Here is a 25,267-nt window from a genome sequence, read left to right as displayed (position 1 = left end):
CAAGCAAGAGGTCGTCGGATTTTGACCCAGGATCTTGTGCGTATAGCATCAGTGCATATGGTAGACTACTATATGAATGTAATGGGATGTCCATGGTCACCCAAAGACTCCCTGGAGTTAAGATCTACGAGTTTACCACCGTAACAAGCAAGAGGTCGTTGGATTTTGACCCCAGATCATGTGCGTATAGCATCAGTGCATATGGTAGACTACTATATGAATGTGTTGGGATGTCCATGGTCATCCGAGGACTCCCTGGAGTTAAGATCTACGACCTCTTGCTTGTTACGGCGGTAGAGTCGTAGATCTTAACTTCAGGGAGTCCTCTGATGACCATGGACATCCTTACACATTCATACAGTAGTCTTCTATATCCTCTGATGCTATACGCACATGATCCGAGGTCAAAATCCGACGACCTCTTGCTTGTTACGGTGGTAAACTCGTAGATCTTAACTCCAGGGAGTCCTCGGATGACCATGGACATCCCAACACATTCATATAGTAGTCTACCATATGCACTGATGCTATACGCACATGATCCGGGGTCAAAATCCAACGACCTCTTGCTTGTTACGGTGGTAGACTCGTAGATCTTAACTCCAGGCAGTCCTTGAATGACCATGGACATCCCGAAGTACCCATAGACCTTTGAGATACATATAATTTTAGTAAACAAATAAACTTGAAAAAAAATGTTTTTCAAATATTTTAATTTTAAACTTTTAATATTTATTTTTATAATCGTACAAAAAATGCTATCGGTGGACCCCCCGAACTTGACAACTTTTTTTATACATTTGTATTGGTTGTTTCCGTTGTGCTAAAAGGAAATGGCTATGCACCAGGCGCTTCCATATTCTTGTAGATGGCTCATATAATTGGGAGGAGACGCATGGTTTTTTTTAAATTGTTCGATATTTTATGTTAAAAAATTTACCACATTCTCATCAGTCTCCATGGACATAAAATCAAATTCTGTCGATTGCATCGGATTCGGGGAAGCCTTTTCTCTGAGGAACCGATGAGATATCGTGCAGCGCATCACACAAGTTTTGTTTTGTCGAGTAGTGTAATTGTACAAAACTGAATGTTAATACTTATAACGTTAAAATATAATATTAGGGGGCATTTCAGGGTTTAAATTTTATTTTTGTCAAATTCCTTGGACAATTTTCTATAATATGCAACTCGTAGAAAGTATTTTGCTCAAATAGTTAGAAAAGTTATGATTAAAAGAAAAAAAAAGTTTTTTAGAAAATCGTCAAAAAGAGGGCGGAGCCAAAAATAGAGGGATGGTCCAATCAGGACCAAACTTGGGATTTCTGTTAACTATCGATAGATGGACGTACCCTCCAAGTTTGGTTCAAATCGGTGAAGGCCGAGTCCAAAAGTCTACTCAGTTGACCTGGAATGACCCCTTTTTAAATAAAAACCCATCTTACCTTATCTAATATACAGCAATTCCCCACGAAAACAGCATGATTCGAAAAAAAAAAATCTCCGATCGGGCTCAAAATTTTTCTAGGGGATCCTTAATCGAAATAATTAGACCCGTATGTTATGTTATGTTTTCAATACTCTGAGATACAATTTTTTGAAAATAAAAACTGGGTTTTTCGACGCGCCAAGCGCAAAAATGAGAAAATGACGAAAACGGGAAAAAATCGACTTTTTCCACTAAAACTGCGATAACATGAAAATTTCAGCGATACATGTAAGGGTACCAAATTTTTTATAATTGAAATACGCAACTTTTGGTCTCTAAACATAACTTCACCATTTTTTTGATTTTTTATGTGAAATTTTCCGAGGAATCCGATAAAAATATTTTCAGACATAGGCTCTTTGGTCCCGAGACCTTCAAAACGGCATTTTAAGTTTTCATATGACCTTTTCAAATGTTATACTAAATTTTTGAAACTTTTTACAATTTTTAACAAATTGCCAAACTAATCACCTTTCTTTTGCGTCTAGGACAGCTAAAATCGGATGTAGAGCGTCCAATTTCCCGTCCCGGGAAAAAATTTCCCGGGAATTCCCGGGATTTCCCGAATAAAAATATTTCCCGTTTCCCGGGAAATTTGTAAATTTCCCGGGAATTCCCAAAATTCAAGCGGAAGTATACATTTTCTTAAATTTGTGAAACTGTTTTGACATAGGACTATGTCTCTACTTACTATATTGGGGGGCCAGTTCAGAAATTCGATCCAAACCGTCACTAGCGTGCGAAAAAAAATGACATATTTCAAACGCTTATATCTTTTCCCCCAATCGATTAATCCAGAAGATTCAATCACCAGTCGAAAGGGGAAGACTTAAGCTATCGTTTTATTACATAATAACTTTGACTAAACATAGTCAAAGCGCTTAAATCATGCAATCAAAATGAGTAATTTTTCAGTACAAATCGGGCAGATGACCAATCAGAGCGAGCGTATGCATTCGAGGCCGCGCCCCTTTTGTGCTGTTCTCCGGCTCTGCCGCTATTTAAGCAGAAAATTTTGCAAAAGCAAGTCACTTTGGAACGAGCACTCGAACTGTGCACGTCGGGCCAGCGCGGATCAGCAGCAGCAGCAGCCAATAGAAGAAGAGGACCAGCAACCAGAAGGAAGAACCATCGGCAGCAGAAGGAGGAAATTCGAGCGAAGCGGACCATTGGAAGTCGCTATGATGCGGCGGTTCTCATGAAAAATGGACAATTCGACAGTGGTGGCCACAACCTGAAGTGGCCGGTGCCCTCGAAGCAGGTTCCCCCGGAGCCCGGAGGGACATTTACGGAACCATACGAGTTGTGGAAATATGGGTATCAAAATTCATGGTTTTTGATACTGAACATTAAAAAGGCCATTCGACAGTAGTGGCCAAATCGTGGAGTGGCCGGTACTCTCAAAGCAGGTTCCCCCGGGGGGACATTTACAGAACAATACGAGTTGTGGCAATATGGGTATCAAAATTCATGGTTTTTGATACTGAACATGAAAATGGCCATTTCAACAGTGGAGTGGCCGGTACCCTCATTGAAGGTTCTCCTTGGGGGAACATTTATGACAATTTTGCTGACAAATCTATGAAACAAAATAGAATAATCTCATTCTAAATTTCAATAGCAATCTTCATGGTTACTCCAGAGCACCACTAATTTTTGGATTCAAAATCAAATTTTTCTGCAACCATTCATTTTTTCAAGCTGCTTCAATCTGCATTAGTTAATATAGAATGTTAACCAATAACCATTAAAATTTCGTCCAATTTGGTTGATCCAGTTACGAGTGATGTGGAAAACGTAAAAAATCTCGATTTTGCTCTGGGCGGGAAGGGGTTTAAATTGCTTGGTCCTATGTTTTTCGGTTATGTCTCTGACATACCATCTTGAACTTTTTTTTTTGAAAATGGTCTGAAAAAAAATGAACAAACTCAACATGATTTTGTTCAATTTAATGTATTGTTTGGTTTATATATAATTAATCAGATTATCAGAAATTATGTTATCAGAATAATTTCTGATAATATTTATTTTTGAAGCAGCTGGGAATAGATCTTGCTTTATAAGTATTAAATTATTACAATTAGGTAAGCTTAACAGATTGATGTTATTTTATCAAAACAATATTAACTCCTTACCTCCAAATTAAAATTGAGATTTTTTTATGTTTGTGCTTACCATGATCAAATGAGATGAAAATCGAATTTGTGCAAAAAGAATTAATTCAATTTGTTGAATACCTAGTACTTAAGAAATTACAATTTGAAGTAAAAGAATTATGGAGCGCTGGTGCAACTACAGGTGTTAGAGGGTTAAATGTGAAAAAATTGAAGACTTTTTGTGGAATAATGTTAATTTATCGTATAATTTAAATCATATTGCGTGTTAATACAAAAAAATCATTGAAAAATTACTTTCTATTGTTTGCTCTCTAGAATTGCAAAAATATCTTCAAAGATTGCTTTATTTTTTTGAAAACATTGGGTTGTTTGGAGTAAAACCAACACTAAAAAGCTTTACCATTTGTTCAAGAGCTGAAACCAGTATTTGTCATGAAAAACATAATTTCTGCATGTTTTTTTTTTCTCAATTCAATAAACTGGTCACAGTGGCAAGTTTAAAATTTCTCACCAAAAAATACCAAAATACATTTCACGGCGTGTTTTCTAGAACAAACATTTCAAGAAAAAATAGTCATCATTACTGTCAAATGTGTCTTATAGAATTTTCTCAGCTTTCCAATGCTTCTAAGAGCGAAATGTTTCATCGGAAAATTTCTGAGATATCTATTTTTTAAGTTTTTTGTTCTAAATTCCTGTATTATTTATTTTAAACTTTGTAATAACTATTCTGTAAACTTGTCAAATGATGTTTTTCATGTGTCATTTAATCATCAAAATGTGCAAAATAAGGCAAGAAACAACTTTGGAGAAGGCTGCAAGTCGCTAAGTATTTTCAAAATTAAGTTTAACCGAGTTTTTGAATATATGAGATTTATTCAGAAATGAAAATCATAAAACCGTATTAAAAATATTTTTTTGCAATAATTAAAAGATAATAACATAATTTTTGTTTACAAATATCACGTTTATGCTTGGATTTAGCTTGAATTAAGCTGATAAAACCGATTTTTTATAGCAAGTTTGAGACTAGTTAGGGTATCACTAGATTTTTATGAAAAAAATCATATTTTCATAACATTAATCAATTGCATGGATACAAAATATGTTACACGGAGAAAAAAGAGTTCCCAAAATCGTGAACAAGCGTTCATGAAAATGGGAACCACGAACAAAGTGTTCAAATTTCATGGTACGTTTTTCAAAATCGTACCATGGGATTTGAACACTTTGTTCGAGGTTCCCATTTTCATGAACGCTTGTTCACGATTTTGGGAACTCTTTTTTCTCCGTGTATATACTCAAAATTGAACTATAAATTACTGTGGCGAGCTTCAGGAGAAAATCTTTTCATGAGTAGGAAATGATTTTTATAATTTTTATTTTGTATGAAATGATCAAGGAATCAGCAATATAAAAGAAGTCTTACCTTATCTTTTTAAAACGTTTTAAAAATACTTAGATTTTTGTTTAAATAGTTTGGAAGTTTTTTGTTCTAAATTCCTTTATTTTTTATTGTTTTTTTTTTTTTGTTTGATTTTTTCTGTTAAATAATATTTTATTTTTGTTTAAACCAAAAAATGTTTGTGGCAGTGTTTTCAACATTCAGAATTAAAACACACAAATTTTACTCCTTCATTTAAATGCATTTTCAACAGTAAATTTTTTTTTTTCGTTATTTCATACACATGAGAATATTACTTTTGAACCTTGCAACAGTAATTGGTAGTACATTTTCGATTTTAAATCATATTTTGGATCCATGTTCCCGGTTCATGTATGCTTTAAGAAGTATCATATTTATTCATAAAAATCCATTAATAAACTTAACAATCTCAAACCTGCAAAAAATCGATTGTATCAGCTCAATAAGAACAGACGCGTGATATTTGTACATAAAAATTGTGTAATTATCTTTTAATTCTTGTAAATAATATTTTTAAGACGGTTTTATGATTTTCATTTTTGAATAAATCCCATGTATTAAAAACTCGGATAAACTTAATTTTAAAATTTTAATTTGACAAGTTTTCAGAATAGTTATTATAAAGTTTACAATTAAAAATAAAGGAATTAAGAACAAAAAACTTAAAAATTAGATATCTAAGAAATTTCCCGATGAAACATTTCGCTCTTAGAAGCATTGGAAAGCTGAGAAAATTTCCTATAAGACACATTTGACAGTAGCGATGACTATTTTTTCTCCTTAAGGTTGCCCAGAAAACACGCCGTGTTTTCTTGTAGTTGAATGATTTTTTACATGCAGTCAAGCTGTTAATTGATCTTCACACATTTTTAAACCATTTATGTTGATGTCCTGTACAAGTTGCATAATATTAATCAAAACCAAGATCATAACAATTTTTAATAAATTTAAAATTTCCCGGGAATTCCCGGGATTTCCCGGGAAATTGACTGAAAATTTCCCGTTTCCCGGGAAATTTGTAACCCCGGGAAATTGGATGCTCTAATCGGATGAAATGGCGCGGAGATATGATTTTTTAAAATAAGTGGTTTTTGCGAAAATCGACGATAATTGCCATTTTTCGGACCACCCTAACACGGCGTAGGTCACCCTAATGTAAAAAAAATACGGGTCAAATTATTTTGGCCAAGGAACCCCATGAAAAGTTTTGAACCCGATCGGAGAACTTTTTTTACGAATCATGCTGTTTTCGTGGGGAATTGCTGTATATATGATATGGGATAAACAAGCGTCAAGATAGTACAACCATGACAAACACAGAAGTAATCCGTAGTTTACTGAGTATTTTATTTTATAGCCAAAAAAAAAATGGAAATCCAAATATTGTTTTATTTTCTGAATGTTGGTCATTCACAATAAAAGACAACATATATTTTGAGGAATCGAAGAATTTACTACTTAACAGTATTCATTCAAGCTTGAGTTGAATAACCCAGATTTTAGCAACCCTCCTGAAATCGAGATTCACAACTTTCTGTACTCTGTAAAATTTAATCTGAGGGTGAATCGGGACATATGACACGACACGCTGTTGGCATGTTTCTGCATTTTTTTTTCGTTAGTACAGGATTCCTAAACTTAAAGCTTATAGGTGCTCAAAAATCTGCAGACTGTGTCCCGATTCACCCACCCCGGTTGACAGAAATCAACCAAACCCAAGAATCTTACTTTATCTTCGGCGGTGGCATCCCACCCAGTGTTCCTCCCCCTGCTCCTGCGCCCTGTCCTCCCCCGTCTCGGTTGAAGATTCCCGCAAAGATGAGGGCTGATCCAGCCGGCTTCAGCGAGCCGGTGTTCTCGTTCCAGTACAGGAACATCACGAGGAAGACCATCACCAGCAGCAGCCCGAACAGCGTCTTCCGGAGCGACCCCGTGAAGGCCATCTTTTTGATAAAGTTTGTCAGCACCGTGGTCCGCAGGTTCCGCTGCTGGGAGTTGCGCTGTGGATGGGGAACATTGTTTTATTTAGATATTGTGGAATTTCGAAATATTGTATGCACTAATTGGTTGAAACTCGAACGTCTAAGCTTGCTGTTGTAACTTGTACTTTTATTATCAACCATTCTGAAAAATTGGAAACTTATAGATGTTTGAAAATAAACATTTTTTAATGTAATTAATGTAATCGATCAATTAAGCAAGAAATAAACTAAAAGTCCACAGAAACCCTTAACAAAGTGGATACCACAAACTGCTACACGTGAAAATTGACACGTGAGCCGTCGGTTTCGCAGTTACGACGACAAAGCCGAGTGAGCACGTGGGGCTTTTCCAATCGCTTCTGTCGTGCGTTCAACCTTGGCTCCACAGTCAGTACCTATAGAAGGTGTGCGATGGTGGCAACGTGTGTCATGTTTACAATCAATCAAACGCCCGTGAGCAAAGTAAATTACCGTCGAGAACGACATGGGGGAAGAAAAGGGGGGAAATAGGAAATGATGAGGTGGAAGTTGGAAAAGTTGATTTTCATGTGTACATAATATGACACGAAACTAAAGGGGGAGAAATATTGACTTTTGTTGTTGTGATAGACAAATCCATTGAAGTAAATGATTTTTATAAGTCATCAATATGTATAGTTGGTAAAACAAGTACAAAACGAGTCCATAGAACAAAACATTTCTGACGAAACATGTATTATTGTGACAACTTAAAAAAACAAATCTTCAATTGAAAGTCCTATTGAATGACAACGTCAATCTAGATTCCAATCATGTGATACCACTAAACCGATTTCACGATGACACCCCATTTCGTGTAAATGTATCTCGCCTCCCCCTAATCGGCTACTTTTTTGCTCATTTCGCTTGATCTGCGTTTAAAACTCAATTCGCCAAAGCCTAGCACCAACAAGTACCCACCATTCCCAACCGGCTCACGTCCCACGGCGCTCAATATCCTTTCGATGCCAATCGACTGGACGACACAGTTCCGAGATTTCCGAGAAAGAACAACGCGACACCGCGACTTGACGATGTCAAGTCGTCCGACGGCCAGATTAGAGAACCATTGACAGAAGCAGAAGGATAATCTGCCCGCTCCATTCGAGTTCTTTTCAAACGTTAATCTACCGTTCACTATCTCGGGAATTATCGACAACTACTTTTTTAGGGGGGCGAAACCTATTTTTGGAAATAACCCACTACTGTCAAAGTTTATTATTTTCCATTGTTCCCATATATAGGGACCGTGCATAAACTCCGTAAAACAAAAATATAAAATAGCATTTAAGTGTTAAAAAAGTACCTGAAAGTAAAAATCAGTACTTCCAAAATTGGCAACCCTTCCCTTAACAACTATCACGAGGACAGCAGCTCGAGCGTTAGCATGACGTAAAAAATGATGCGGCGATTATGGCCGATTTTTAAACGACGATGCAAGGTGAGGAAAAATGGAAATTCACTTGCTTTCCAGCAAAAAGCCACCTCGCGACCATGGAAAATCGAAGCTTGTTCCTTACGGATGGGCGGAGGCCGTCGAGCGAGGATTATCATGCATTCTAACAGAACGAGAAACTGTGAACAATTTACCTTGTTAAAGTAGTCATTTGCTAGCAACATCTTGATAGTTTAGTAAGGCATACCTGGAATGTGAAAAGAGAACAAAAAAAAAACAAATTACAATAAATTCAGTAAAACATAATTTTAGTTCAAGAAAAAGCCAAACAAAGCCCCCCGGCTAGAGAACCGCAATTTACCAACCCGAGTCCAAAACAACACGCTCAGGTGGAATGAGTCATGAAATTTCAATCTGCTCAGAATAATTGAATTCGATTTATGCAGAAGCAAGCCGGGGCTATAGCTGAGCAAGCAGTGCACAGATTGAGCTGTTCGGCGCATAGTTATCTCGGAGATGGCATACGTGCAATGGTTATGTAGAAGCTGTGTACTGCAACCTTTACCGTTCTTTTTTATTTTTTCAACCGGAATTGTGGTATTATAATGGAAATTAAACTTGACATTGAATGGAACAGTTTTGGGAAGGAGCAGGATTCAAATGATAAATTAAACCAACCAGCAAAATTTCTGTAAACCCATTATTGCATAAGAGTTTACTAACAGTTCATGTTATCATAAAAAAATTATTGATCTTATATTGGTTAAAAGCCAAAACAACTTAGAATAACATTTTTTGTTTTATAAGAATAACTCCAACTGTTATTAGGATGATAGTATTAGTTGTAAAAATAACAAAAAATAATAACAATAATAATTGAAGAATAACTAAAAAATGTTATAAGGCTGCTAATACAATAACAATCCAATACAGTCCAGACTCGATTATCCGAAGCTTCGATTATCCGAAGTTCGATTATCCGAAGGTTTGTATGGGACTTCGGATAATCGAATCACTAGGGCGTCCAATTTTCCCGGGTTTTAAATTTCCCGGGAAACGGGAAAAATACTTTTCAAATCCCGGGAGTTCCCGGGATCCTGGGAAATTTTTTAAATATTCAAAAAATCTATGTGTTCATTGATTTTTTTATGTTTTTCAAGCTTACAATCATAGAATTAGCTCAATACTATTCATTGGCTATAATCTTTACTTCAATCTGAACAAGAACAGCAGTTTTTAGTAAGTTTCAAAATATTAAAAATTGTTGGTTTTTGTTCTTTGTTATGCTTCGGATTTTTTATGAATCTTAATTTCTAATCCAATGTGATTCAAATTATTTCATGTTAATAATCATACAAATATTTCATTGAAACTGTTAAAAAAACAAAAAACCAAAACAGATAGGATGAAACCATTAAATGTAAAATTTTTGAAAAGTTCGGAATTTCATGTTTTATATAAAACATATTTTACAAACTATTTTTAAGTCACTACCGGAAACTGGGGGAAATCGGGACTGCAGTCTGAATAGGTACAGGATATTTTTGAGCAATAAATTTGAAAATTGGTACACTAATTATTTTGTTAATTAAGAAAATATCAGAACATCATGCTGTCTTAATTCGTTACTATTGTCCCAATTTGCTCCAGATGCCGGTGTCTGATGAAAAATAATTAAACATGTTTTTTTTTTCAAGTTTAAAATCATCATAAAACGTTAATATTTAAAAAAAAATAATAAAATTTTATGGACAATATTCAAAGCGCTAGGCATTTTGCGGATCCGTAAACAAAAATTTTAATAATTTTCCCTTATAAGCCAAATAAATATTGATATATATATGCCGAATACAAATTTGCTAATGCTTTAAAATTGTTATCGATTACTAAGTATTCAACTGTTCTTCTATATTCACAACCAAATCTGAGTTTTCAGACCAAAAAATGATTTTTTTTTTCCAATTTCGGGAATTCCCGGGACAAAATATCAAAAATCCCGGGATTCGAGAATTCCCGGTTTAGGGAAAATCCCGGGATTTTTGTCCCGGGAATTCCCGGGATGGACGCACGAATCACGAATCACGAATCACGAACAAAACAAAATTTTCGGTTTTTTTCTTTTTCTTGTTATAAACATCAAATTTGAGTTCTGCGACTCCGTTTTAGTCAAATTTGAATAGTTGATTGCCTGTTAAAAAATAAAATGCATTTTTTCAATATTTCGTCACCGCCATCTTGAATTTAAAAAAATTGTAAATCACATTAGCGTAGTTTAGGGGTCATACTTAAGGTCAACAATCAAAAATAAGATAGCAAATTTTTTTTTGTGATTCAATTATCCGAAGTGAAATTTTCCCGAGGCCTTCGGATGATCGTGTCTGGACCGTAACAAAAAAAAATCATAACGACGAATAACAAATCCTGTTATGAATAACATAAAATGTTATTTGCCTAGTATTTTCAAATATCAAAAAATGTTATACCCGAGTTATTTCCGTCTGCTCGGTTTTTCTATTTCATTTCATTTATTAGATGAGCAATTCTCCGAGATTTCGGTCATTATTTTTTTTGTATTTTTTAATTCGGCTGAAACTTTTTTGTTGCCTTTGGTATGTCCAAAGAAGCTGAGAAAATTCTCTATATTGTCCTTTTTTGAACTTTGTTGAAAAGGCCCTTAGTTGCTGAGATATTGCCATGCAAAGATTTAAAAACAGGAAAATTGATGTTTTTTAAGTCTCACCCAAACAACCCTTTATTTTCTAATTCCGATGTCTCAGCAACTAACGGTCCGATTTTTAATGTTAAAACATGAAATCTTTGTAACATTTTCCGATCGTTTCAAAAACAATATTTTCATTATTTTTTCAATAAGACTAACATTTTAAAAGGGCAAAATATTGAATTTACGCCTTTTTGAAATGTTAGTATTGATTTAAAAAAATAAAATATTGTTTTCGGAGAGATCGGAAAACTTCAATTCTCTACGAAATCGGTCTTTTTTCTTCAATTTGAATTTTTGTATTTTTTTAATCCGATTGAAACTTTTTTGGTGCCTTTGGTATGCCCAAAGAAGCCATTATGCATCATTAGTTTGTCCATATAATTTTCCATACAAATTTGGCAGCTGGCCATACAAAAATGATGTATGAAAATTCAAAAATCTGTATCTTTTGAAGGAATTTTTTGATCGATTTGGTGTCTTCGGCAAAGTTATAGGTATGAATATGGACTACTCTGAAAAAAAATGACGCACGGTAAAAAAAATTTTGGTGATTTTTATTTAACTTTTTGGCACTAAAACATGATTTGCAAAAAAAAACACTATTTTTAATTTTTTTATTTTTTGATATGTTTTAGAGGACATAAAATGCCAACTTTTCAGAAATTTCCAGGTTGTGCAAAAAATCTTTGAGCGAGTTATGAATTTTTGAATCAATACTGATTTTTTTCAAAAAATCGAAAAATTTGTCGCAAAAATTTTTCAACTTCATTTTTTGATGTAAAATCAAATTTGCAATCAAAAAGTACTTTAGTGAAATTTTGATATAGTGCACCGTTTTCATGTAAAATCCATTTTAGGGGACTTTTTTGAAAAAAAAGGCGCAGTTTTTCATTTTTTAAAATGAGTGCCCATGTTTGCCCACTTTTGAAAAAATATTTTTGAAAGCAGAGAAAATTCTCTATATTTTGCATTTTTGAACTTTGTTGAAATGTTTATACCAAGACTAACATATTAAAAGGGCGAAATATTGAATGTTTGGCCCTATTAACAGGTTAGTCTTGGTTTAAAAATTATGAAAATATTTTTTTCGAAAAGATCGGTAAATTTTACGAATGTTTCATATTTTAACATTGAAAATCGGACCATTAGTTGCTGAGATATCGACATTGGAAAATGGTGTGTTGTTTGGGTGGGACTTATAAAACATCAATTTTCCTATTTTTAAACCTTTGCATGTCAATATCTCAGCAACTAAGGGTCGTATCAACAAAGTTCAAAAATGCAAAATATAGAGAATTTTCTCAGCTTTCAAAAATATTTTTTCAAAAGTGGGCAAACATGTGCACTCATTTAAAAAAATTAAAAACTGCGCCTTTTTTCAAAAAAGTCCCCTAAAAATGGATTTAACATGAAAACGGTGCACTATATCAAAATTTCACTAAAGTACTTTTTGATTGCAAATTTGGTTTTACATCAAAAAATGAAGTTGAAAAATTTTTGCGACAAATTTTTCGATTTTTTGAAAAAAATCAGTATTGATTCAAAAATTCATAACTCGCTCAAAGATTTTTTGCACAACCTGGAAATTTCTTAAAAGTTGGCATTTAATGTTCTCAAAAAAATATCAAAAATTAAAAATAGTGTTTTTTTGCAAATCAAGTTTTAGTGCCAAAAAGTTAAATAAAAAAGGTCAAATTTAAAAAAAAAATGTAAAAAAATAAAAATATTTCATTTTTTTTTATTTGAAAAGTAATCAGTTTTTTATATTTTTTTAGAAAAATAGCAAAATCGGGCTTCATCGCAACATATCTTTAGAGCCTTTGCCCCAAATTTCAGAAGAAAAAATTATAAATAAAATCACGAGATATCGTGGCACCCTTAAATCAACTCGGTGTTTAGAGAAAACGCTCAGAAAAATGGACAGTTAGATTTGCGCATGACGAAATTCAATCTTAAATCGTCTGTTCCATTCTTTAAGGGGGAACAAAAAACGTTCAGGTGTGATGGGAAATCTTTTTTTTTTTTGTTGACTTAATAAATTTTCTGTAAGTTTTTACATGCCCTTTTTTTTCTTTGCAACTTCATCATCCCGATACGAGAATCGAACTCACGACCTCTGGATTGGAAACCCAGCACGCCGCTAGTCGAAACCCATCCCCTACCGGTCAGTATTCCCAGTGAGTAGAATTACTCTTTGAAGGGATCTGACTTTGCCGAGCCAGACAGGAATCGAACCCATCACCTTCCGCTTACAAGGCGAAACCCGTAACCTCACGGCCACGGAAGCTCGGCAACATTTTTTTAGTTTCTTAAACAGTTGTTTAAAATTTTATGAGCATTTAACTTAATATTAATTTGGGTGTTGATAATGTAAACTAATGATCATTTTCTGGGCCAAATGCAAAAAAAAACTCAAAACGTGCTATTACCTCAAGCATCATTGTTAATGTCATCTCCTATTCATTTACAACCACCAAAGAAAGAGCCATCACTGGAATCAAAATTGTGTTTTGTATCTATTTATGGTGGTGTGTTTGACGAAAAACCCTTCCAACACACGGTTTCTGCGCAAATACTCAGCGCCACAAACAAACAGGCAAAACCATTCGCTAGTTACTACTATTATCCTTTGGCAAAACACTACCCCACCACTAAGTTAGCCGTGGTGTATTGTGGCTTCACACAAATTGCGCGCGCTTTTATGTAATTTCGTCCTTTCGTCTCACACGCGCGTTTTTTTGTTTGTTCGTTTGGTCGTTCGGTCTCGTGCGGAGAATCACCGACGGCTCGTAAGCACCAACTGCCGGGACACTGCCGGTTTTGCGTTCGGTTAAGGACCCGACCACGAAGCGAAGCGAAGGCACGTGTGCGACGACGACGACACCTGCCGAAGTGATGCCACGACGATGGATTTGAAATGGGTAGGTATGGTGTCGTTTTTTTCATGCACGAACAAACTATTCTTGTGGGTGAGTATCGATGCTAATGTTAGTGTGTAAAAGAATAAGTGGTAGAAATAGTCGGGAGTTAATGTTACATTTTCTTTTTTTTCTCTGGAAAACGATGATTGCTAATCTGTAATTAAAAATCAATTAAAAATGTAAACAAAATCATCTTAAATTCAAATTTCAAGCTTAAGATCACAAGCCAATATTGAAAAAAAACCTAGTGTGTGTAATATTCATTTGTTAAAAAAAATCAAATTATTCGCTCTACAGCATTGCCTTGGCGTTCTCGATTGCGAGATTCCTACTCGAAACTAGGTGTTAGTCTAACTGCCTACCAGCGACTCCACCGAAGCAGGACCCAGAGAGACGACACCTACACTTGGACTGAGCTAACGACCTAACCCTCTAGGTTAGACCGGGGCCAACATTTACTTCCCCGTCCGGCGGAAGGCGTGATCAGACAAATCTCGTCTCGAAAAATGCCACCGGGACCGTCTGGGATCGAACCCAAGCCGACTGGGTGAGAGGCAACCACGCTTACCCCTACACCACGGTTCCCGGCTCATTTGTTTAAATTTTCTAAAATATACGGTGTAAAATGTATTTTGAACCATTTGGATCTCAAATTATTTGTTGTCTCCTGATTTTTTGAGATTTTTTTTGCATTTTTTTTTTGGGAATTCCCGGGCAATTTTAAATTGATTGAAAGTTGTTTTAACCCTGGTTCTGATTAATATGTTGCCACAAATTAGCATAAGACAGCTACTTTAATTATCAAAATAAGAGTGAGGATCAGTTAATGGCTTGACTGTCTTTAAAATATTTAAAAAATATCTTATTTTATATAAAACAGCTGGACCGTACATAAGATCCAAACATGATCTCAGGTATTTTGTTTCATATCAATGTATTTGGACAGTGAGTAAAATGAACCCATGCTCCACAACCATAAAACTGTTTCAAAACTTGACTCTGATTGAAAGTTGAAATAAAAAATAATCATGCAGAATTTGTTTTGCATGAAAAAATACTATTCTAGAACAAGTCTTCCTCGTTTCTGCTCTAATATACGAAAGATTTTTTTTGTTTTTGAAAAACTAAGTTCTTGTTTTTATACTCGAAACACTTTTTAAAAAAAATCACGGTTGATTGGAACATGTTCTTCCATCTAGAACATATATGGTATTCAGTTCAACATAAAACAAGTTCAAATTCTTATTGATTAAAAAATGCTTTTCTATACAGCAATTCCACACGAAAATAGCATGATTCGAAAAAAATCCGATCGGGCTCAAAATAGGGTGGTCCGAAAATGGCCATTTTCGTCATTTTTCGCAAAAACCACTTTTTTTAAGGTCTCTGGACAAAAGAGCCTATGTCTGAAAATAGTTTTACCTGATTCCTCGGAAAATTTAACATAACATATCCAAAAATGGTGAAGTTATGTTTTAAATTTTCTAAGATACGTTTTAAAAAAAACTGGGTTTATCGAAGCGCCACGCGCAAAAAAGGGAAAATGACGAAAACGGCAAAAAATCGACTTTTTTCACTAAAACTGCGATAACTTGAAAATTACAGCGATGACTTATATACATGAGCAATAGGGTGTAATATGGTTGTATGGAAAAAAATAAAGTTGTCCAAATTTAGCGAGCACAGCAATTTTTCAGTTCCTTTTGGGGTCCTCAACAACTCCCCAAAGTTTGGGAACGATTGGTTTAGTCCTCACTTTGCGCAAAGCGATTCAATTTTCCATATAAATTTGTATGGGAAAAACCATTTTTTTGGATTTCGATATTTATAAAATCCACGTTTCACGCTGTACTAAAACCGGATTCATATTCGGATGCTCTGGAAGGTGCTCTACAACTTTCCCGAAGAGAGTATGGTGCTAACTTGCTCCTAAAAAAAGATACAGCGTGTTCAAAACTCGTCTAAAACGTGTTTTTTGCTCGAAAATCACGTTTTAGACGAGTTTTGAGGACGCTGTATCTTCTTTCAGGGACATGCTAGCACCATACTCTTTTCGGGAAAGTTGTAGAGCACCTTTTAGAGCATCCGAATATGAATCCGGATTTAGTACAGCTTGAAACGTGGATTTTATAAATATCAAAATTCAAAAAAATGGTTTTTCCCATACAAATTTATATGGAAAATTGAATCGCTTTGCGCAAAGTGAGGACTAAACCAATCATGCCCAAACTTTGGGGAGTTGTTTAGGACCCCAAAAGGAACTGGAAAAGTGCTGTGCTGGAAAATCGATTTTGATATTACACCCTAATTAGGTATGTTAGGGTACCAAAAGTTGCGTATTTCAATTACGAAAATTACCCTGGTTAGGTACCCTAACATGTTTGGTCGTCAAGGTCGTCATTTTCCATATTTTGCGCGTGGCACGTCGAAAAAACCCAGCTTTTATTTTTTTAAATCGTATGTCAGAAAAATGAAAACATAACATCATTATTTTTGATATGTTATGTAAAATTTTCCGAGGAATCAGGTAAAACTATTTTCAAACATAGGCTCTTTGGTCCCGAGACCTTCAAAACAGCATTTTAAGTTTTTATACGACCTTTTCAAATGTTAAGCTATATTTTGAAACTTATTACTATTTTTCCCAAATAGCCAAATTAATCATTTTTCTTTTGCGTCTAAGTCAGCTAAAATCGGATTGAATGGCGCGGAGATATGTTTTTTTTTAAGTGGTTTTTGCGAAAAATGACGAAAATGACCATTTTTTGGACCACCCTAACACGGCGTAGGTCACCCTAATGGCCAAACAAAAAAATACGGGTCTAATTATTTTAGCCAAGGAACCCCAAGAAAAATTTTGAGCCCGATCGGAGAACTTTTTTTTCCGAATCATGCTGTTTTCGTGAGGAACTGCTGTACAGGGGAAATAAACCCATTTTAAGCCTAATAAGCGGTCGTGTTTGAATGATGCTGGATAATCTGGAGTGTTCCTTGAAATTCACTAAAACCAAGTACACCAACGAATAGAGCAACTTTTTGTGAACATTTCTGTTTATTTTCACTTTTACTAAAATTTATTCTATTCCTTTTACAAGCATTTGAAAAACATATTTCCAAAATGTATTCTAATCAAACGAATGCATTGGGCCACGCCCAATTTCCTATTTTCAACTTAGTTTTTTTTTACTTCCAGCGCTCTTTTGGGTGTGCCTAGTGCTGCCAAAATTGATGAAATTTTAAGCGAACACTCACGAAAAGTAGCATTTATAGAGAAAATTTCCTGGCATCACTGGCTCACTCCAACAGGCGCTGCTGGTGGTGTTGGTGGCCACCCTTTTTTTCTTTTTTTTGCCTTCGCTTCTCACTCGGTTTTCTTCAGCCTTCGATTGGAATGGATCATCAAAATTGAAACGTCAATAGACTTGGTGCGTTTGTTTTTTTTTATGGCGCTTGCTAGTTATTTACATGTTTCGGGATAATTTTTCAAGTGGGTGACCAACTAATGTGCAAAAGAACATGGTGCCAAAAGTTGGGGGCACTTTTGAATCGAAAGCGCTGTAAAAAGTAAGCGAAAGTGAAAAGTTGATTTTGGCGATATTCATTAAGTGTTTGAGGGTTTCTCGCGTGTGTCACTGTGTGTGCCAACAAAATGATGAGAAATGGTCTCGCAAAATAAAAATTATGATCAAAAGTGCATTCAATTTGATCTTTTTGGCCAGTAAGTGGCATACATTTGCGTGCTTACTCGAGGCGGTGCTGTTGCTGGTAAGTTCATAGCCTAAATAGTATTTTTGGAGCTTTAATCGAGCATCAAACTCTCCATATGACGAAGAAAGGTGTATGATTGGAAAGGGTATAATTCCCCTAACTCTCAGTTGGTGTATTCTCCTAATATTTCGAAACTTTCTTTAAAGAATCAACATTTTTTTTATTTTCATTTTTTTCTTTTTTTTATTTCCAATTTTATTGTCAAAGATTTCATTAAAAAAATATTGCAAAAAAATAGTTTGGAAAATGAAAAACACTTCCGGATAACATCCTTTGAACTAGATATTTCTGTAAAACTATTGTTCCCGCTGTAATTCCATTCGACGTCAAGATTAGTGTCAAACTCCGAAACAATATCGAATGTTACTTATTTAAACAAGTGCTGAAAAGTTGAACTATTCAGCGCTCAAATTGAACTGAAAAGTGCAATTCAGTTCGGTTATCTTTATGGATGAAAAGTAGGCCGCTTCGTCAGTCGAAAACTATTTTAAAGCAATTCTCTACCAAAACCGGAAATGGATTTTATTTGTATTTTTTGATTTGGCTCAAACTTTGTGGGGGCCTTCCCTATGATTAAATAAACTATTTTGTGTGATTGGTTCATCCATACAAGTCTCCATACAATTTTGGCTGCTGTCCATACAAAAATGGTATGTAAATATTCAAACAGCTGTAACTTTTGAGTGAATTTTCTGATAAATTTGGTGTCTTGGGCAAAGTTGTAGGTATTGTTGAGGACTTTTGAGAAAAAAATAGGTACACGGAAAAAAAAATTGCAGATTTTTTAATCAACTTTTTTTTCACTAAAACTCAGTTTCCCAAAATACGTATTTTTTGATTTTCCAGATTTTTTGATATGTTTTAGGGGACAAAAATCCGCAACTTTTGAGCTATAGAGAAACATGATCAAAAAATCTGACGCCGAGTTATGATTTTTTGAAAAAATAGAGATTTTTGGAAAAAATTTAAGTTTCATGCGACAAGTTTGACATTATTTTTTAATGCAAAATTGAATTTGCAATCGAAAAGTACTTTACAGATTTTTTGATAAAGGGCTCCGTTTTCAAGATGTAGCCACCGAAAGTTTGATTTTAGCGAAATATTTGCAGTTTTTCAATTTTTAAAAATAGTGACCATGAGTGACCGTTTCTATTTTTTTTTTTGAAAAGTTCTGAAAATTTGCTATAAAATTGTCTAAGAGACATTGAAGATTGGACCTCGGGTTGTTGAGATAGAGCCACTTTAAGAAAAAGAAACACAAAAATTGAAGTTTTCTTAATCTCACCAAAACAACCCACCATTTTCTAATGACGATATTTCAGCAACTAATGGTCCAATTATCAATGTTAATAAATGAAACATTCGTGAAATTTTCCGAACTTTTCGATAAAAATATTTTGAATTTTTTTTAAATCAAGACTAGCATTTTAAATGGGCGTAATATTCAATGTTTGGCCCTTTTAAAATGCTAGTCTTGATTTAAAATTTTTCAAAACATTGTTTTCGAAAAGATCGGGAAATTTCACGAATGTTTCATGTATTAACATTGATAATTGGACCATTACTTGCTGAAATATCGTCATTAAAAAATGGTGGGTTATTTTGGTGAGATTAAAAAAACTTCAATTTTCGTTTTTCTTTTTCTTAAAGCGGCTCTATCTCAGCAACCCGAGGTCCAATCTTCAATGTCTCTTAGACAATTTTATAGCAAATTTTCTGAACTGCTAAAAAAAATATTTTTAAGAAATGGTCACTTATGTTCACTTTTTTAAAAAATTGAAAAACTGCAAATATTTCGCTAAAATCAAACTTTCGGTGGCTACATCTTGAAAACGGAGCCCTTTATCAAAAAGTCTGTAAAGTACTTTTCGATTGCAAATTCAATTTTGCATTAAAAAATAATGTCAAACTTGTTTTTGCATGAAACTTCGATTTTTTCCAAAAATCACTATTTTTTCAAAAAATAATAACTCGGCGGCAGATTTTTTGACCATGTTTCTCTATGGCTCAAAAGTTGCGGATTTTTGTCCCCTAAAACATATCAAAAAATCTCGAAAATAAAAAAATACGTATTTTGGGAAATTGAGTTTTAGTAAATAAAAAAAGTTGATAAAAAAACTGCAAATATTTTTTCCATGTACTTGTTTTTTCTTAAAAGTCCTCAGCAATACCTACAACTTTGCCCAAGACACCAAATTGATCAGAAAATTCACTCAAAAGTTACAGCTGTTTGAATATTTACAGACCATTTTTGTATGGACAGCAGCCAAAATTGTATGGAGACTTGTATGGGTGAAACAATGACGCAAAATAGCATATTTGGTCATAGGGAAGGCCCCAACAAAATTTAAGTCAAATAAAAAAATACAAAAAATAAAAATGGTCGAAATCGGCCGATTTCGTAGAGAGTTGCTCTTGAGTAATATCACAAAATTTTAGTTTTGGAATCACATATTGGTGAAAGACTTAACACCTATTTTATTTTAGCTTTTTTTTACATTTTGTGATCACTTTTGTTTCAACATTTTGAAAATAGTATTTTTTATCAATATTAGGAATACCTTACGATACTCATACAATTTTTCAAATGCAGTTCAGATTTGGTTGTCTGATCGCTTTTGGAAATTCAAAAATGTCATGGTTACATTCGCAACGATTCACCTCCACATTCAAACCGTTACATTTCCTCGAGTCATCGTGCCCTCGCAATGAATACATAAAAAAAAACAATTCCTCAAACGCACCACCAAACCCACCACCCGTCCCCATCAAAACGGCGCGCGAAAACGCGGAAGGACTCTTCACCACGACCACCCACATCCGGCCCAACTGAGCGGTGTTGTAATCCGCCTTCGCTTCGCGTTTTCTCTCTTCCCACTCTCCCCCTCATCCTATCGCTGTGCCTGTTGATGGGCGCGAGGAAAAATGGAAAAACACTTTTTCCCGCACAACTCAGTTCCCTCCAAGAAAGCGTCGCGTCAACAGCTCCAGAGCGCAAGCAATGGCTTGAGTAGCTTCTCGTCGGAGCTTTCCGTCCCGGTGCGTGAGTTTTTTTTTGTGCGCAAATCTCGCAGGACTCGCAGCTCATTTATTGTGATTGTGGTGGTTGGTTCGGTTGGGTAGGGTAAAGGTACCAAATTAGTCGGAAAAACTTCGGCACGGCTGCCCTGAGTAGGGAGGCGGCTTGTGGTGAAAAGTTCAAAAGTGTTTTGTTTTGTTTGTGCCACTCCATTGCCATCACAACCGCTCGCAGGCTTGCAGAAACGGTTGACGCGCGACACCGTTGTTGATAGTGCTGATGATGATGATGACGACGACCAGCGAAACTATCGGCCTTACGCTTTTCAAGAACTCGTCGAGGTGAAGGGCTTGGGATTAGCCGCAATTCGCGGCCATCATCGACGGCACCTCCTGCGTGTAGGCAAATGACACCGGCTGACAAAAAATGAGTGATGGTTGATAATAAGATGAGTTCATACTAGTTTTGCTGAGAACACAGAATTCTAGAGCTTTAAAAAACTCGTTTCTTTTTAATCAGTTATTAACAGCAAAATTAATAATGTCACTTTCCAAAGGGGTAATTCTCCGCCAACTCACACAGCAGTTGCCCCGACCCCTCTTCGATTTGCGTGAAACTTTGTCCTAAGGGGTAACTTTTGTCCCTGATCACGAATCCGAGGTCCGTTTTTTGATATCTCGTGACGGAGGGGCGGTACGATCCCTTCCATTTTTGAACATGCGAAAAAAGAGGTGTTTTTCAATAATTTGCAGCCTGAAACGGTGATGAGATAAAAATTTGGTGTCAAACGGACTTTTATGTGAAATTGTACGCCCGATTTGATGGCGTACTCAGAATTTCGAAAAAACGCATATTTCATCAAAAAAAAAGGTGAGGAAGGCAAAAACACTTAACAAGTTTTAAAAACTGTGCCATTTTCCGTTACTTGACTGTGAAATTTTTTGGAACATGTTATTTTAAGGGAAATTTGATGTACTTTTCAAATCTACATTGACCCAGAAGGGTCATTTTTCATTTAGAACAAAAATTTTCATTTTAAAATTTCGTGTTTTTTCTAACTTTGCAGGGGTTTTTTAGAGTGTAACAATGTTCTACAAAGTTGTAGAGCAGACAATTACACAAATTTTGTAATGAAAAAATAAATACATTATTTTTAAGGCTTTTAAAAGAATGATTGCACATCACAGATTTTGAAAGCCCTTTTCCACCAAGGGCGAAATAGAGTAGTTTTAAAATTGTTGATTACCTTGACCAATTTGGATTTGGATTGAAATTTCAAATAAGATGCAAGTAGAATTTATTCAATTTTTTTAACAGTTTCGGAGAAATTACATTCTACAATTAACTTTTAAACGAAACGAAGTCGATAATCAAATGAATGAAACCATAAAAACTGTACTCATAAAATTTAAAAAATAACAACTCCTAAAGGCGTATGAGCGAAAGAAAAGCAGGTCAAGCTATAAAATTGTCTAAGAGACATTGAAGATTGGACCTCGGGTTGCTGAGATAGAGCCGCTTTAAGAAAAAGAAACACGAAAATTGAAGTTTTTTTAAGTTTCACCCAAACAACTCACCATTTTCTAGTGTCAATATCTCAGCAACTAATGGTTCGATTTTCAATGTTAAAATATGAAACATTCGTGAAATTTTCCGATCTTTTGGAAAAAAATATTTTGAAAAAAATAAATCAAGACTAGCATTTTAAATGGACATAATATTCAATGTTTGGCCCTTTCACAATGTTAGTCTTGACTTAAAAATTTTCAAAATATTTTTTTCGAAAAGTTCGGAAAATTTCACGAATGTTACATATTTTAAAATTGGACCATTAGTTGCTGAGATATCGACATTAGAAAATGGTGAGTTGTTTGGGTGAGACTTAGAAAACTTCAATTTTCGTGTTTCTTTTTCTTAAAGCGACTGTATCTCAGCAACCCGAGGTTCAATCTTCAATGTCTCTTAGACAATTTTACAGCAAATTTTCAGAACTTTTCAAAAAAACATTTTCAAGAAATGGTCACTCATGGTTACTATTTTTTAAAATAGAAAAACTGCAAATATTTCGCTAAAATCAAACTTTCGGTGGCTATACCTTGAAAACGGAGCACTTTATCAAAAAATCTGTGAAGTAGTTTCGATTTAAAATTCAATTTTGCATTAAAAAATAACGTCAAATTTGTTTTTTCATGAAATTTGGATTTTTTCCAAAAATCACTATTTTTTCAAAAAATTATAACTCGGCGGCAGATTTTTTGACCATGTTTCTGTATGGCTCAAAAGTTGCGGATTTTTGTCCCATAAAACATATCAAAAAATCTCGAAAATAAAAAAAAATACGTATTTTGGGAAATTTAGTTTTTGTGAAAAAAAAGTTGATTAAAAAATTTGCAATTTTTTTTCCGTGTGCCTATTTTTTTTTCAATAGTCCTCAATAATACCTACAACTTTGCCCAAGACACCAAATTGATCAGAAAATTCACTCGAAAGTTACAGCTGTTTGAATATTTACATACCATTTTTGTATGGACAGTAGCCAAAATTGTATGGAGACTTGTATGGATGAACCAATGACACAAAATAGCTTATTTGGTCATAGGGAAGGCCCCCACAAAGTTTGAGCCAAATCAAAAAATACAAATAAAATCCATTTCCGGTTTTGGTAGAGAATTGCTCATATATTTTTCACTTGTTTACTACTTTTACACATAAGGCTGCTACAATTTTCCCAAATATTTTTCCCAAAAACATCAATATTTCAAGGAAATGTTTGATTTCGTTTAATAATGTTCCGAGTTTTAGTAAATTTTCGATTTATACAAAATGAATACAAAAAATCGCAGAAATGCAAGGGGCAATAACAATTATTGCTTAGAAATTAATTTTCATTGATAAACAAACATATTCAATTGATTATCTGAAGAGAAGTTCTCTCAGATTTCGGTCATCCGATTTTTTAGTATTTTTTTAATCCGACTGAAACTTTTTTGGTGCCTTCGGTATGCCCAAAGAAGCCATTTTGCATCATTAGTTTGTCCATATAATTTTCCATACAAGTTTGGCAGCTGGCCATACAAAAATGATGTATGAAAATTCAAAAATCTGTATCTTATAAAGGAATTTTTTGATCGATTTTGTGTCTTCGGCAAAGTTGTAGGTATGGATATGGACTACACTGGAAAAAATGATACACGGTAAAAAAATTGGTAATTTTTTATTTGACTTTTTGTCACTGTTTTAGTGATTTGCAAAAAAACACTATTTTTAATTTTTTTATTTTTTGATATGTTTTAAAGGACATCAAATGCCAACTTTTCAGAAATTTCCAGGTTGTGCAAAAAAACTTTGAGCGAGTTATGAATTTTTGAATCAACACTGATTTTTTCAAAAAATTGAAAAATTGGTCGAAAAAATTGTTCAACTTCATTTTTTTTATGTAAAATCAAATTTGCAATCAAAAAGTACTTCAGTGAAATTTTGATTAAGTGCACCGTTTTCAAGTTAAATCCATTTTTAGGTGACTTTTTTTGAAAATAGTCGGAGTTTTTTTTATTTTTTAAATTGGTGCACATGTTTGCCCACTTTTGAAAAAAATATTTTTGAAAAGCTAAGAAAATTCTCTATTTTTTGCACTCTTGAACTTTGTTGATACGACCCTTAGTTGCTGAGATATTGCCATGCAAAGGTTTAAAAACAGGGAAATTGATGTTTTCTGAGTTTCACCCAAACAACACACCATTTTCTAATGTCGATATCTCAGCAACTAATGGTTTGATTTTCAATGTTAAGATATAAAACATTCGTGAAATTTTCCGATCTTTTCGAAAAAAATATTTTCAAAATTTTTAAACCAAGACTAACATTTCAAAATGGCCAAACATTCAATATAACGCCCTTTTTAAATGTAAGTCTTTGTTTAGAAATTTTGAAAATATTTTTTTCGAAAAGATCGGAAAATTTCACGAATGTTTTATATTTTGACATTGAAAATCGGACCATAATTTGCTGAGATATCGACATTAGAAAATGGAGTGTTGTTTGGGTGGGACTTAAAAAAACAACAATTTTCCTGTTTTAAAACCTTTGCATGGAAATATCTCAGCAACTAAGGGACGTATCAACAAAGTTCAAGAATGCAAAATATAGAGAATTTTCTCAGCTTTTCAAAAATATTTTTTTTCAATGGTGGGCAAACATGTGCACTAATTTAAAAAATGAAAAACTGCGACTATTTAAAAAAAAGTCACCTAAAAATGAATTTAACTTTACATTACATGCTATAAAGCAAACAGGGAGGGTTGTTGAGGTAATTTGAGCCCTCGAATTGAGCCTGCGCAGAAATTTTGTTGGTCGGTGTAATCGATTGAGAAATGGCATTCTGTACTAAATGGCTTGTTTATTCTTAAAAA

The 25,267-nt window shown here is 34.3% G+C and overlaps 2 protein-coding genes across 6 annotated transcripts in view; one reads left to right on the top strand and one right to left on the bottom strand.

Annotated features, from left to right (window-relative positions):
• Positions 1-25,267, bottom strand: part of LOC6041118 (probable beta-hexosaminidase fdl) — a 96,042-nt gene that overhangs the window by 6,910 nt on the left and 63,865 nt on the right. Inside the window, exons 3-4 of one of the 3 annotated variants that reach the window (XM_038259382.1) lie at positions 8,623-8,675; positions 6,761-7,032 (exon numbers count right to left, since the gene is read on the bottom strand). In XM_038259382.1, the coding sequence (XP_038115310.1) occupies positions 6,761-7,032; positions 8,623-8,652 (302 nt within the window). In that variant the 5' untranslated portion in view covers positions 8,653-8,675. Of the gene's footprint in view, positions 1-6,760; positions 7,033-8,622; positions 8,676-13,579; positions 13,944-25,267 lie in introns of those variants that run through there. The other 2 variants (XM_038259383.1, XM_038259384.1) reach the window with 2 other exon arrangements.
• The window catches only part of LOC119768712, a 42,423-nt gene continuing 37,958 nt past the window's right edge, over positions 20,803-25,267 (top strand). The window contains exon 1 of one of the 3 annotated variants that reach the window (XM_038259391.1): positions 20,803-20,878. The gene's annotated coding sequence lies outside the window, so the exon portion shown is untranslated. Of the gene's footprint in view, positions 20,883-20,906; positions 20,970-25,267 lie in introns of those variants that run through there. The other 2 variants (XM_038259393.1, XM_038259394.1) reach the window with 2 other exon arrangements.

The sequence above is a fragment of the Culex quinquefasciatus genome, chromosome 3 (assembly GCF_015732765.1).
Source record: "Culex quinquefasciatus strain JHB chromosome 3, VPISU_Cqui_1.0_pri_paternal, whole genome shotgun sequence".
Taxonomy (NCBI): domain Eukaryota; kingdom Metazoa; phylum Arthropoda; class Insecta; order Diptera; family Culicidae; genus Culex; species Culex quinquefasciatus.
This window is presented reverse-complemented; position numbering and strand designations above follow the sequence as displayed.